The sequence below is a fragment of the Symsagittifera roscoffensis genome, chromosome 2, assembly GCF_963678635.1.
Source record: "Symsagittifera roscoffensis chromosome 2, txSymRosc1.1, whole genome shotgun sequence".
Taxonomy (NCBI): domain Eukaryota; kingdom Metazoa; phylum Xenacoelomorpha; order Acoela; family Convolutidae; genus Symsagittifera; species Symsagittifera roscoffensis.
The window spans coordinates 67,889,530-67,904,536 of record NC_087063.1 but is presented as its reverse complement, the minus strand read 5'-3'; the positions used below and the strand labels follow the sequence as shown (position 1 = coordinate 67,904,536).

General features: G+C 36.8%; 1 protein-coding gene across 1 annotated transcript; it reads left to right on the top strand.

Annotated features, from left to right (window-relative positions):
• Window positions 1–392: 392 nt before the first annotated feature.
• On the top strand, window positions 393–12,775 carry LOC134840254 (uncharacterized). The gene is made up of 10 exons (XM_063856001.1): window positions 393–643; window positions 4,468–4,689; window positions 5,027–5,059; window positions 6,908–7,053; window positions 7,419–7,610; window positions 9,539–9,596; window positions 9,820–10,141; window positions 10,291–10,415; window positions 10,604–10,818; window positions 12,197–12,775. Exons 1-10 carry the CDS (start codon window positions 393–395, stop codon window positions 12,544–12,546), a joined length of 1,914 nt encoding a protein of 637 aa, XP_063712071.1. The 3' UTR covers window positions 12,547–12,775.
• Window positions 12,776–15,007: the final 2,232 nt, after the last annotated feature.

Below are 15,007 nucleotides of genomic sequence, written 5' to 3'. Positions count from 1 at the left end.
TGTGACTTCACTGAACGACTGTTACATCACATAAAGCTCAATGTGAAAAATTCAAGCCCTTACAAAAATTGGGAACCGATAGATTAGTGTATTTTTTATTCAACTGGGGCGTTATTGTATGACCAAATAACTTTTTTGAAAAGATTAGTGTATTTTTTAGATTCAACTGGCGTTATTGTATGACAAATCAATTTTGTCAAAAAAAAAAAGAACTGCTGGAGAATGTAAATAAGATGAGATGATTGCTTTTAATTAGTCGCATTGCTTGAAAATTAAAACTTTAATGAAAATGCAATATCCAGCTGGCTCAAATCAAATGTAAATGTTTTTTAAATGATTCGAATATTAGCTAATCAGGAATAAACCTGTTGAAAAATGACTGTTTCAGAAAAATGTCAAAGAATTGGGCAGACCGTAGCCCTGTTTCTTCGACGTTTTTGCAGCGTAAAGTCACGTCTCACAGCTCATATGAGAATCGGCATCCTCCAAATGCACTGCCGAGCTATACGGCATTCGAAAATGCCAACAGTAGAGCCGTTTTAGAAATGTCTCACCAGTCGGGAAGTAGCGAGGACTGTTATATCAATCTTAGAGCTATAACGGGACCAAAGCCGTCATCTCCAGCTAAGCATTCCAAGAACAGGTATAAAACTTTTCCTTGCTTCTTGAAAGCCGTAACACATTTTAATTGCTTCATTTGCTCAACGATCATATTTTTCCCCGAGCACATGAAAGTGTCAATTATTTGAGTGCTCTTAGCTGAATTTAGTTGAAATTATTAACTTAATCGATTTATTACCCTTGCGATAATCGGGTACTAGACTTTTTCCCCCTAAATAACTTAAGGCACTGAATGCTCAAATGATAATCAGTATATTTGATACCCGCTACATATATTGTACCGTTGAATTGCTGATTAATAGCATGGTTACTGAATTGGCGAAATATCTGCCGTTTACGTAAAGAGTTGTAAATCAATATTTAGGATTCGAGTTTTTGATTGAGTTCGGTCGGCTTTAATTCTGTCACTTTTTTCCTTATGTTTTTATTCTATTAATTTTTGCCGTTTAATGTAACTATTGAAGTCTTACGAGAAATTTTTGAAAATTCCAAATCGAATTTGAGCCCTGTGAAATTAAACATGAAACATGGTTAAAAAAAAATTGAAAAAATTTTTTTTGTCAGTTTTTGGTTCTTAATCAAGTTGTGCGTTTAACGGCTGCTCTAGAGCTAATGAAGTGATACTGGGTCCACAGCTGAAAATTGATTTTAAATCGGCTTTGTTGATTTTGTCCCAATTTTTGTCGGTTTACTCGCCGGGTCAGGTTATTTCTGTATTTGTTTTGTCGATTTTTTCAGTAATTTTTTCTTGATTTTCCAAAGGGTAATTTGAATGCATGTTTTCTTAGTTTTTGCCCACTCCAAAAATTTCTTAGAGAAAAAATAAAATAAAAAATTTTTTTACAAGCATTTACATTTTTTTCGGATCCATTGATTGCTCTGATTTTTTTTGGTCGAAAAGTGCGTGAAATTAATTTCTTTTATTATCTGTTGATTGTCTTTTAGGATTGAGCCATTTCATTTGAAATCGATTCAAGTTGATGGCATAGTCTATTGTTTTAATGTGTCAAATTTTTTTGGAAAAAAGATCCGTTGTTCAAGTTTTCCAGAATGTTTTTTTTTTGCAATTTTGAATTGACTGTTTGTCCACAAATATATGTGGCAAGTTTTGTGTGGTTCTTTCTGGCTGAATTTTTGGAAAAAGAATGAATATACGATTTTTTTGTTCCTTTAATTGGTCTTTTTTTATGATTAATTGTTGTGTTGTTGTTAGTAGCTCCTAAAAGCATCGATTCATCTGCAGCCCCAACTCGCTTTTTCGATTATTTTCAGTACGCTACAATCGTAGTTGTGGAGAATGATTTGCCGCGTCGTCTCGTCTTTCAAACAGTGATTGTGGCAATCCCAGGGTTTGCTTAGAGCGGGAAAGTCCCCTATTCCAGTCCTGTGTAAACTTCCGTTCTAGGGGAACAGTTTTGTTTAAGAGAACCGAGCGAAATCCCGTGCCTGGTTCTGGCGGGCAGTTTTTTTTAACGCGGAGAACCGAGAAAAATTCCTAATGTTAGTTGGTTTCTGAGGAACCTACAAAACCCCTCTCCAGATTTTATAATTGAAGCCAGTCTGCGACTTCGACAGGTTGGTTCCACAGGTCGTCTATTTTTAGTGTTATTGGCATGGCCGGACAGTTAAGAAGGAAAGGTACGTCACAAGGACTATAAAAACAGTTATTGTTGTCTTCATCGATTCTCGATAAGTAGCTGTTGAGATGAGCGTTATATCCGCAGCACAGTTGAGCAAGAAGGTATCTGGTACGAAGAGGAAGGCGACTTTCTTCCTGTGCACCATAATTGAGAACACTACGTTCAACAGCTTTATAAGTAACACAAAGTATTTCTATACTGTAGCCACAGTTAGTACCAGAAAGTTTTTCCAGTAAGTTGTTCCTCGTTTTTAGTTTGTTCATGATGTTGCTAATGTGGTATTTAAAAGACCAAAGATTATCAAAAGTTGCTAGGGTTTCGGGTTTTTGCCTGTTGGTAACAAGTTCTCCTTCATGCCGACATCAGTTTTGTGTTTGGTCCAATTTGTGAGGACAGTTGGTGTGGTTTTGTCGGCTAAAAGTTAAGGATTTCGACTTTCCATCCAGTTCTAGAGTTCTTTTAAACATGGTTGGACGGTTGTATCTAGTTTTGAGATATCAGGACCTGTAGTAGTAATGGCGATGTTATCAGCATATGTGGTATTTTTTTGTTGTTTGATGATGGGAGAGGCATAGAGGACATGTATATATTAAACAGGACAGGCGATAATACTCATACTTGAGGAATCCGTTGTTTCATTCGTCGCTTTTTCGGTTTTGTATCTAACTTCTACAAAAGTAGCGCGTCCTTGTAAATATGGTGTGATCCATCTTTTAGTATTGTTGGATAAAATAGAAAGATGTCTTGCAGCAAGATACCTTGATCAACTCTGTCGAAAGCTGCGGTAAGATCAAGAGCGATCAACAGCGTTCTGTGGGGCGGTCTCGGTTGGTTAAGACCATTTTTAATGTCAGTAACCATGCAGTTAAGTGCAGTGTTCGTGGATCTATTTTTTCCTAAAGCCATGTTGATGGTCGGCACGTTTGAGGTTTTAAAACTCATTTAGTAAAATTCTTTCAGCTTTGCAACTGGAGACAGGAGTGCAATCGGCCTGTAATTTTTTGTCGCCTCTGTTTTTCCCGTTTTAAGGTGGAATTATTTCTCCAAGTTTCCAGTTCTGCGGTATGATTGATGAATTTAAAGACATATTTATAATGTTATAACTCTTTTTTTCTAACTTCAGGCGCAGGCCATTGGCGTTTATTTTTAACATTTTGAAGTTTGCTTCTTTGTTGTTTGGCTGCTTGAAAGGGGTTTTATGAGGGTTCTTGGTTGGGGCGTTCTAGTTGTTTTTTGTTGGGGCGTTTTAGTCAGTTAATCTTCGGACCACGAGGATTTACGAAGTGATGCGCACGATTGGTGAACCCGCCCGTAGGTGGCACCAAACACTTCTGTGTGCTCTCGTTATTCTTAAATAACAGGTTGGGCAGGTGTAGATTGCAGGCCCAGGGGAACTTTTTATGCCGGATCTGATTAGCAGGATCTCGTTTATTGTGCCAGATGGGTTGTGGGGGAACGAGGTGACTAGCTTTATCCGTTCCTACTATAAAAACACGAGTTGATGCTGCGTTTGATGACATTTGCGGCAGAGGTTGTACGGTTTTCGGGTCATGCAGCATGTACATGGCGTGGGTACTGTCACTGAGAGGCAACCGTACATCGGAACTCATTTTTCTTGTGATCCAGCTCTCTTAACGTTGCGCATGAACTTGATATTCGATAAGTTTGGTGTACTTGGGTTATTTTTATAAGGTTTTTCAGATGTTTTGCATGTTTTTTTTCGTGAAAATTGTTTTTTTTTGAGTTTCTTTGAAATTTTCGTTTTGTCGTATTTTTTCGTTTTGTTTTAAGTTTATAGCTAATAACGGACAGGTCTTTTTATTAAACTCAAATGTGCCTGTAGGAAATGTAGGGGAAAAGTCAAAGCAAAGTTTTTGAGTATATTCAAGAACTTTTAAATTTCGGTCTTTTTACCAACATTTTGTTATCCTTTCCATTTATTTTGGTTATGAGAAGGGCATAAATGGATTTTGTGTCGCCCGAATCCTTTTTATGTTCTACTCAATTGATTTTTTTTAAATTATTGCAATGAAATTTTTCTTGATTTTTCAAGCCTACGATTTTTTTAAACAGAATTCATTCAAGTTTTTCACTTCGATCCAGACACATTGATTTGATATTTCTCATTTTTTGTATCGCAAGTGGTGCGAAGCTCAGCTTCGCCTCTGTGTTCATAATTTGTGGTTTCTCTGAATTTGAATTATAGTTCTGGTCCAGATCAGCTAAAAAATCCTTTCGGCAATCAACAACATCTCTTTTCCCAGACTAGAATTAGTCATCTCAGTAACAGTAATCACCATACCTCCTCATCGTTCATTGCTTCTTTGCCAACACAACAGCAACTTCAGAATCAACAGTCAATTGGATTTGTGAATTACGGGTACACGCACGCTGAGGAAGACTACGAGAATGCCAGCTCATTCATGAGGTAAAATATACACTTGAACTAACAAGAAACGAACGCTTCAACTTGTTTTATCCATAGAAAGTTATGCCGAGTCGCTCCTCAAAAATAGCAACAGTTGGGATTCAGAAAGAAATAGTGCTTGCATGTCTACTATTTGTTTTTTGTTCGCTTCAATACTATAGTATGCACACATGTTAACCATTTTAAAGCCATTGTTTGACTGACATCGTATCTGGAAATACTTTTCACATACTGCTTTTTCACAGTCTGTGGCAATAGTGTTTCTGGAGCTTTATTTTCAGTACGGTGATCTTAAATTAAATTTGTCTGTAGAGTTATTGCTTGACGACAATTTCAGCTCTCCACAATTATCTGGTTTCACCCGTCTAAAGTGAGTCTGAATTGTGAATATTCTAGTTTATAACTTGTCTGTCTTCGTTTCACTTTTAGAGTGATGGTTTTCAAGTTTGGATTTCGCAACTGGTTTACCTATCACTGTTGGCTTCCTGAAAATAAAAAAAGCTTACTCATATTTGCTACTATTTTCGACTTGTTGAAACATCATTCATCATCTAAATAAAATTAGCAAAACAAGATAGCCGGTGGATGAGGTTAAAACCCCTCTCCCCCCCCCCCCCCAAATAGACGAAATAAAAAGCCTCCACCCAGTGTTCAATTTAAATTGAGTTTTTGCTAAGCGATGCGTGTAAAATGCTCGATTTTGATTGGCTGAAAAATCGAACTCAGAACCAAGTTAACATCCTCCCCCCTAAACGCATTTGGAGGGGGAGGATGTTAGCTTTGTCCTAACCGGTTGCTATAGAAGTAGCACAGAATATTCTGAGCGCAAAATTATCATAGCAAAAACTTAAACGAAGTGAAAGCACCTCCTTGAAAACTTTTTAAGAAACCGTTCATAATTTTAAATGAAAAATTGTTCACCGTTGTGAGGAAAAGTACGTTTTTGTCTACATTTGATTCTGAGTAGCAAGCTTTTCTGGCAATTTTTTCGATGCTGAGTGAACTTCGGAATATATTATTTATACAGTGGTTTTATACAGGGTTTTGCTATAATGTAAAAATTGGGCGGATAAAGAGGTTGCGAGAAAGGTCTGATCTAGACAGTGGCCCTCCATCAAGTACACTGTCTGGACAGACCCGTTTCCTTGTCATTCACCTAAAAATTGACATCATATCAGCTTTTTATGAGGTTTCTAAAATCGGCCGGAAACAGTCCACACTGCACCATAGTTTCTCTGTTTTTCAGGAGGGACAGGAACACGAGTAGTATTTGTACTAGCAAATCTTCACCGTTACAGTTTAAAAGTTTTCTGAAAATCAAATTCAGGAGTATCGAGTTACTCTTTTGATAAGCCGTCATCTTTTGTTCCGATCATTGAAAATAGTGTTTTCTTAGTTTTTTTTGCAGGCAAATTAGGTACCACAAAAAATCATCGGAATGGATTCTGTGTCATATCAGAGTAAAGCCCTTTCAGTTATGATTCAAACGGCATTAAAAAATTTTCAAAAATTGTCCCCAGTGTTGATAAAAACAGGTTTGCATTTTAGTTGAATTTCGAGCGAGTAAAGCGAGCGAACAGACTTAACTAGAAGGCTAAACCTTGAAACTTTTATTCAAGCCCTGAAAATTTGTTAAAATCCAGTGAAATTAGTTTTCGAAGTGTTTTTAGCACCATCTTGTGAAATAAAACGTTGGTTTTGTTGTTTTATTGTTTTTTTTGACAAAATCTGTTGTCCATTTTGCCTATATTACTGTGTCTGTCAAATACGCCTTAGGTATAGGCTTGTGTTTACATTTTATCACACCACGTACATAAAACGTCACTAATTTGAAAAATAAAATTTGTAGTTTTTTTAAGAATATGGTAGGAACATGCTGTGGTACTTGCACAGCAACCGGCAATACTTGTTGAATTTCTGGATAGTCTTAATCCAAAGGATTGAACTTGCAATTTAAAAAAATCCACTCTTCCGATAAATCATCTGTCGCGCAAATTGCTGTCGACCATATGCATCAAAGGCAAAACCAGTTTTCCTTTAAGGAATGTTTCTGATATACTTTGTTTGGTTTTCTTTCGATTGGCAGAGGTTCTTTCAATTTTACTCATAGATTCTTTAGTTTCGGACTGTGTTAATTAGTTAATGATTGTCAAAAAAAAATTTCCAAAATAATCTTATGTTGCCTCGGTATTTATCTTTGCTCTAACGACTTTTTTAGACCTCGTGCGAACACTGCACCGTCCCGCAGACGCCCTCTGGTGAACCAAAACTACATAGACATGACGTCATCACATTTTAATGAGTCACCGAAGTTGAGTCGCAGAGCTACTCCAGAAGTGCCGAAGCCATTTCCTGCAACTACAGGTTAGATCTGCGAAAACAAATGTGGTTTTTATCGCTTAGAGCCATGGGCTTCTAAAAAGAAATCACCTCTGTAGCCTAAATTTTGTTTTAAGAAGACTTTCTATATTCTATCCTTTTATAGGAATTTACGAAAGCTCAACTTAAATAGGTATGTATGTATAACCGCAATGTTTCGCACGTGGCAACATTGATTTCTGCTGTATAACTTAATACTGGGCCTGCGGTCTCAAAACTACGTTGAAAGCATTCGCAGGACTCCGTTACAAGAAAACGCAATATCAACAGCGTAACAAATACGACAATCAGCCAATTAATATCACCAATCATCTATATCAGTCAATCTTGAGCTACTTCTCGTTTCATAGGACTCCGCGAGTTATCAGTCGAGACGTCCAGTCTGCCGGGATCACCGAAGTTCGTCGCGAGGAAGGGCAGTCTGCCGGTGAGGTTGATGCGGCAGGTTAATGCAGGCAGACACCCGGGAGGGGCTGAGAATCAGAATGTTGACGGGGAAAGAGCGATGCCGTTTTGTGCCGCCTGCACACAGATTGCGGCAAGTGAGTGAAGTTTCAAAGTTTCTATACTAAACAAAGTTTCCGATGGGTGGCTGAATTTTTTTTTTGAAATGATGGAATAAATTGTATAGACCAATTAATGAGTATTACAAATACACTTGGGAGAACGTCAAAGGCATGACCTCAACTTTATTATGATTAATACGCAATCCGCAAATGACCTATTTTTTACTCGGTTTCAATAACCGATCATTTCATTTTTATACCTACTAAATGGTCGAACATTGTGTTTCAACATGAGAGAAAGCTTTACAGCATAAACTTTCCCTCCAGCCCATTTTTCATCTATGATAGTATCTGCGTGAGCAAAAAAATCCAAAATACATGTTTCACGTCTTGATTGAACAAGAGAGGTATTCAGACAAATCATCCAGCCTTATCAACTGAAATCATTGTTTCATTTGCGAGAGCAAGGACTTGCAATCGGCAACTATAGACTTTTTCCCGCGAACAACTTTTCTTACGGATTTGCTGCTCAAATTCAGCTGCTGCTCAGACATGCTCAATTAGCTGAAATTTAAACTACTTCTTAGTTCACTTGAGGTAGTCATTAATTTTTTTAAAAAATTTTACTGCCATTATTTATTTTTTCCAGACTTTTGGTTTTCGTCTAATTGTTGGGTTGTCGGCTGATTTTTATTTATGATTCAAACAGTTGGCTCCTGTTTGATAAAAAACATATTTTGTGAAAATATGTGATTGGGTTTTTGTATGTCATTTTTTTGAGACGCTTAGGAAAATTTTTTCACTATTTAAAAAAAATCTATATTGTTTTTTCTCAAAAACTAATTATTCGATTTGCGAAAAGGTGGTACGAATGGAAGCTACGCCCAGTGGCTACGTCTTAATCATTTTTTTAAAAAGTGTTATGGCACTCGGCAAATAAATTTGGAATTTTTGACCGTTTTCAAATTGCGACTTTTCTCGAAAACTAACCTCCCTAATCACTTTGGGTTCAAAGGAGAACGGGTTGCGGGAGTTTTGTAATAATTCGAAAAACAGGGTGAGTGATGCTCCCCTGCATTAGCTTCTATGCTAAAAAAATTTTCCACAAACATGTGGCCCTCGGAAAAGTCAAATATTTGATTGTTTTGACCGTATTTTTTTGAAACGTTTTGAATTTTCTCAAAAATAACACCCTCAAATCTGAAATTTTTAATTCATTGAAGGAAACGGGTTGCGGGAAGGTCCTCTGCATTAGCGGCTACGCCAAAATTTTTCGACCAAAGAATTTATCGTCCTCGGAAAAGTCATAACTGATTTTTTGACCGTTTTTTGAATTTTGTTGTCTTTCGAAAATTTCCCTCCCTAATCTGAGATTTTGGATTCAATCGAAGGAATGAGCTGGGAGAAATTCACGTACATAAAAATTTACGTCCAATTTTTTATATAAAATTTATGGCACTCGGATAACCCTCCCAAATGCGAGAGTTTCGGTTGCGTCAAATGAAAGAGTTGTGGGAATTTTCCCGAAATAAGCAGTCAGCTACAATTTTTCTTTGAAACTTTTTGACTTTTCTCAGTAAAAACTGGTATCAAGGGTTTAATCAAGACATGAGGTTGTGGAAGCCTCTATGCATAAGCTGCTATGCCTTAGATTTTGTAAGAAAGTTATATGACACTTTTACTTGTTTTTATTAGAGAAACAACTGAAGTTATGCGTGAAACCTAATTGTTCAAACTACCCATTTCATCCTGTATCACTACAACAATTGCAAAAAAATCAAATTTACGAACTCGGATTTTTAATATTTTTTTGTTAGAGGGGTTCGGCTTATCTTATATCGGCTTTGTTAATTTATTTTGCGTAGTTTCTCGGACGATTGTTTCAAAATATTTTTGCTTCACTTCTGTGTCAATCAAATCATCTAACTTTCTTGTTGTTATTGAGGCGTTTTCGTGTCTTTCAGCGTTGCCAAATGGTTGGGAAGTTTCGGAAAACGAAGAAGGAATCCCCTACTTCATCGAGTGAGTACCTGAGCTACTTAATTGCCCCGCATGAAAATTAAATTGGGATGCAATTGAAGAGTATTTGTAAGTCTGTCTTTATACACTAGCAATGCGTGTGTTGTAAGATCCGTGCATGTTTTTCCAACCGAAGTCGTACATATCTGTGCAAAGTTTTTGTGCATAACTTTCTCCCTATTGAGGTATTTGCAATGTTTATTTGTTGATTACTGTTGTCTTGTAGTCACAATACTCGCTCAACACACTGGAGGATCCCATGGTTGCCTCCCTGTCTCAGCTGTGAGGTGATACACAATGGACTTTTGGATAGCAATGCCAACAAAACGATGCCTCCACCGCCTCCGATTCCCCGTCGCAAACCAATCGCCGAGGAACAGGTCACGTCTCCAACATCATCACTCTCTATGCCGGCGTCAGACGCCAATCACGCAATAAAACAACAGACACCACAACCTTTGTTTTCGAACTACCTCAAAAGTGATCCACCAAATGATTACCTTCTGCATCCTTTCAGTTCATCAAATGCCGAAGTTTTTGCTCCAGAGGTAGTTATGAACATTGTTCCATCTGACTGTGAATTGTTATTATGACCAATTTTTATCGGCATGGAACCGAGCTTGGTTTTCAAATTGGCAGAGCAGAGTGAATACGACCATCCTTGTGAAGGTCTGTTATGGATTTTTTTTGTGATTAGGGGATCAATCCAGGATCCAGAGCCAGTACATCCTCCTACATCGCCTGCTACCCTGGACAGATGGACCAGTTGAGACATCAGCAGGAGGTCATGCGAAGAGTACCACCGGCCCGGCCTCTGACCAGGTCAGTTAGGCCTAGATATTTCATCCTGTTTTTTCTTTTACTGAAAAACTGATTCTTTAAATGATGCTAAAATATCGTAATAACTGCTCGAGATCTTTTTTTGTCGCCTATGCTGGAATTTTTCAACCGGTTATATTTGACCTTAATTGTGAGTGAGTTTCTGAGGCAGAGTCTTATCGTTAACTTAGGTTACCAAATGCTCTTCCTTTGGACGTTGCAGTGGCCGAGGAGAGCAGCAAGCGCATGGTTGAGGCTCTAAAGATTCCCTCGGTCTCTCCCTCCAGACTTCACGCCATGGAAGACTCGCCAGACGGTGCACCCACACTCTCTTCTTCTAACCCTCCCTCTGCTGTAGCTGTCCCGAAGAGGCCTCAGCACCCATCTGTCGAGTCTCAATTGCTATGTATGTTTGCTCTGTTAAGAGGCATTAATAAACTAAAGGATTTGTTTTGTGATGTTTGTTCGTTTTCTTTTAAAAAAAGTTTTGTTGTCAGGAAAACGTCCACAAGGTTCATATCTGATATTTTTTTCGGTTTAGTTTAATGAACATAGCCAATCGAAGATTGGAAAAGAGCAATGAACGCAAGTAAACATAAAAAACACTGACTTTATTGAAAAAATCTCTCGATTTTCAAAAAAATTTTGATGCCTTTTAAGCTCTTGGAATTTCTAGAACAATTTATGATGGGCGCTTTTTTGATAACATGAACCCAACTTGAGAAAACTGGATCAATAGGTAAAGTTTTTATTCCGCTGGGAAATCTTTAAAAAAATCCACTTTCAAAACTAGAAATAGTTCTTGTTTTTTTGCGCCACTTCTACGTTCGTATTTGCAGAGTGCTATTTACGTCACATTCAGCAGATGAATTTCAATCGAACTCAAAAAGTGCAATTTACTTAAGTGCATCAATATTTTAAGACTTTCCTGGAAAAAAAACAGAAAATCAGCAGGACCTATATAAGAGTCTTCGCTACGTTCATTACTCTTAGACAGTTTATACTCTTATAAAGGTCTTGATTACTTTTTTTTGTTTTTTTTTTCATGAAAAAGTCTTTAAAAATTTGATCACGCTCAGTTTAGATTTTTTGCGGTTTGACTTTTGATTTATTTTTAAGTTCATTTCCTTTGTTAAAAGGAATTCAAAATCCACTGTCAAACAGCAAAAGTGTAAAGGTCACAAAAACGTGATTGACTTTGTTTCGAAAGTGGATTTTAGGGCAGGGCGACAATTCGTAGCAAGCGACAGTTCGTAACAAGGCATTGGCAAGTAGAATATGCTTGCTCTACTTCGCTCCGCTGCGCTTACATCCGGCACGAGAGGACTACTGAGCGTCAATCAGTTTTCCCCGCCCAATCTACTGTTACAAATTGTCGCGTGTTAAGAATTGTCGCCTCACGGGATTTTGGATTTTAATTTTCCAGCGGAAAGAAAAAAATACCGATTGGCCCAGTTTTCTCTAATTGGGTGAGTGTTTTGAAATCTCAATGTGTTTTTAAAAGTCAATCATTTTTTTTCGGTTTACTTATTCATTTAACTTTTCAATTCTCTGTGGGCCATGTTCATTTATTTGTTTGAGCGATCATTGTTTCGGGTGGGGGTGCAAATAGCAGTGGAATAGAAAAAATGTTCATTTTTTTTCAATTTCGGATAAAAAATGTGGAAATGGCGGAAAAAACCGCGCTCAAGTTTACCGTTTGCTCCACTTTTCTCAATCAAAATGTCAATCATAGAAATTACAGAAATTAAATAAGAAATAATGAAATGAAATGTATATTCTAGTCATGCTGGAAACGCAGCCAGACTTCTTCATGGAGACATATTACAAAGCCGACGAGAAATTGGACAGAATGCTTGACTTCTCTGTATTTGAGTCAAATCATCTCGAGGTCATGCGGGACTCCCTCGATCGCAAATACTTCGAGGAATGCCAGGCTGTTTGTGCATCGTATGAGAGGTATCGAATGGCCTTAACAGAGCAGATTCAGAAGAAAATGACGGCCGATCTGAAAGAAAAACACAAAAGGCAGTTGAATCATATCAAGCGATCAACCAAGGGATTGATTCCAGCTGGTGATCATCGCAGTATAGATAATGTATCTCTATCATCTCTTGATTTCAACGAAAACTGAACGAGCATTCAATGACTGTTCAAGAAACTAAATAAACTGAAAATCATACAACTGCTTTTATCTTTCATTTTTTACACTGAATAATTAGGTGCTTCAGTTAGTTAAACGAAATTCCCAGTGCTTTAGTTTGTACGCGCAAATTGCAGATTTATTCAAGTGCATTAATAGAGTACCATATCACCTGAATGTTTTGCGGTGTCGCCCTAATACAGAAATGTTTTGATCAGAATGTTTTTCAGTCTGAGAATCTAAGCCTAATTTTATGGACATTTTACATTTTTATCGACCCGAATCATGAATTACCTAAAGTTTCACTCTATGGTACTATTTTACATAGATTTTTTTCAAATGTAAAATTTTGCGAAGGTATGTTTTTAAGTTTGGGAGAAGAATATGTATTTCGACTAGCCAACTTAAGTTAGCGAAGTGTTGCAATATTACGACTATTTTTTCCAACCTAAGTCAAATATTGGTGCCACTTTGGTGGCACCTTTACGGCCTTTTGATAGTATATCCTTTGACATTCGGTAAGTAGAAAGTTAACACATTTTACACATGTCTAATTAATCATAAGAACCGAAAAAAGCTATGTGATTCAAACAACATAACAATAATAGAACTTCAGCTCTTTTCCACTTTACCCTTCATTTCAACATATCCGTTTCCATAATTTTGTATTGTGCTTAAATGCATGATGTTACGATACAAAGAATGAAAATTAATTTGTTCACCAAGCAAATTTTTATAACGTCAAGACAATATTAAATTAGATTTTTAAAGCTGAAATTCAAATTTGGGTAGAAATTGGAAAAAAAGCCAAAAACTCCATTTCAGAAATTTTCTAACTCTATATCTCGCAATTTTCGAAATGAAAAATTTATACATAAGGTGGCTTTATGATTTCTAATTTATAAAGTGCAAATTTAGTGTGGATACCTTCAGTTTGTTATATTCCAAATTATTACATGCAAAAGTGTCTATTTGTATGTGATGCGAATTTTGCCGCTTTGCATTGGCAACTTATTAGCATATGTTGCTGCTTTCTTGTCACTAGTGTTTCCTAATTGTTATGCGTCCGTGGCCGAGAGGGCAGTGCGTGACAATCCAAATCTCGAGGTCGCAGGTTCAAATCCGATACCAGGCGAAGTTATACTAATTCGACGCTTACTTCTATTTTTTCTGATTTTGTTTTATAAAACTGATTTTTTGTTGTGTTCTCGTTAGCTTTTGCGAGGCGCAGCTTTGCCTCTGTGTCCAAAAACGATCTGTTAGGCAACTTAAACATTTGGCCGACATCCATTTTTTTGACAAAATTTGATCAATAAATAGTTTTTCAAATTTCAGTGAAAAGTATGAAAGCCACTTTGAAACAAAAATATTTCGACATTTTACCAAACCTGATTTTTTATTTTTTCGGAAATTAATCGTTTTTGAGGGGAAATTGAGGTTTGGTTATTGTTGTGTTGCTCAAGGGGTTTGAAAGGTTGATGACTATTGTTTTCAGTTCAAGTGGCGTGTATTCAGCTATCGTTGGCTTCATTGCTTTATTTAATGCTGAAAATAGAGTTTCCTCAAACTGACATTTTTCCACAAGTTGAACATTTTCGAGCCAAATAAATGGAAACTGTTTTTAGATTGCTAGTTTTTTTACACTAGCTTACAAGGCTATGTTTGTCTGTTTGTGTGGAATAGCTAATGGTGCGAAGCTGCGCTTCACCTGTGTATTACATTCAAATTGTTTTTTTTTTGTAGAGAGGAACAAAACTACGCTATTGATCCAGTCTTCTCTAAATGTGTTAGATTGAATATTTTTGGATGTTTTTTTTCCGTATCAGTTGAAATCATTGATTTTCAAACTCATTGACTGATTTCGAACTGTCTGGTGGCCATGGTTTTTAAGTTTCGGCTTCCCCCTCCCATCTCCCGAGCATCAATTTTATTGTGTAATGAGTGGTTTACAAGGTTAATTATGAAAATCAAATTGTTGTCATGGAAAAATGTCAGTTTTCAAAACAATCGGTAAATGTGAACTTAAGTTATACCTTAAAAAAAGGAAAAAGTGCGAAAAAGAAAATGAGCCGTTTTTTGTTCACAGAATTGTTCCGCTTACTATTAGTCTGATTCGCTTGCTTCGTTTTAGTAGTAGCGTGTAAATTTGTCAGCTTGGCGGTAGGCTAACAAGCCGAAGTGTCTACAAACCACAAATGAGATTACCATTCCAACAAGACAAAAATTAAAATTAATACGCAATATAGAAACAGATTGTCATGCAATTGTTACCTAGTTCTAAAGTAATTTACGTATTTTTGGCTTGAAGATATGGCAGTTTGTAGATATGGTAGTTTGTTGAATATCCGCCGTAAGCTAGGAGTAGAGACAATGACAATCGGGGTTCGAGTCCGACATAGATTTGATTTATTTTTAGAAAAAAGTTGTCAAAATGTCGAATGACTGCTTATTT

Excerpts from the sequence above, each read along its gene's own strand:
- LOC134840254 (XM_063856001.1), top strand. The coding sequence starts at position 393 with ATGTCAAAGAATTGGGCAGACCGTAGCCCTGTTTCTTCGACGTTTTTG. Across the intron at positions 644-4,467 it reads GCTAAGCATTCCAAGAACAG|TTCTGGTCCAGATCAGCTAA; the intron begins GTATAAAACTTT and ends TTTGAATTATAG. Across the intron at positions 10,142-10,290 it reads CCGAAGTTTTTGCTCCAGAG|GGGATCAATCCAGGATCCAG; the intron begins GTAGTTATGAAC and ends TTTTGTGATTAG.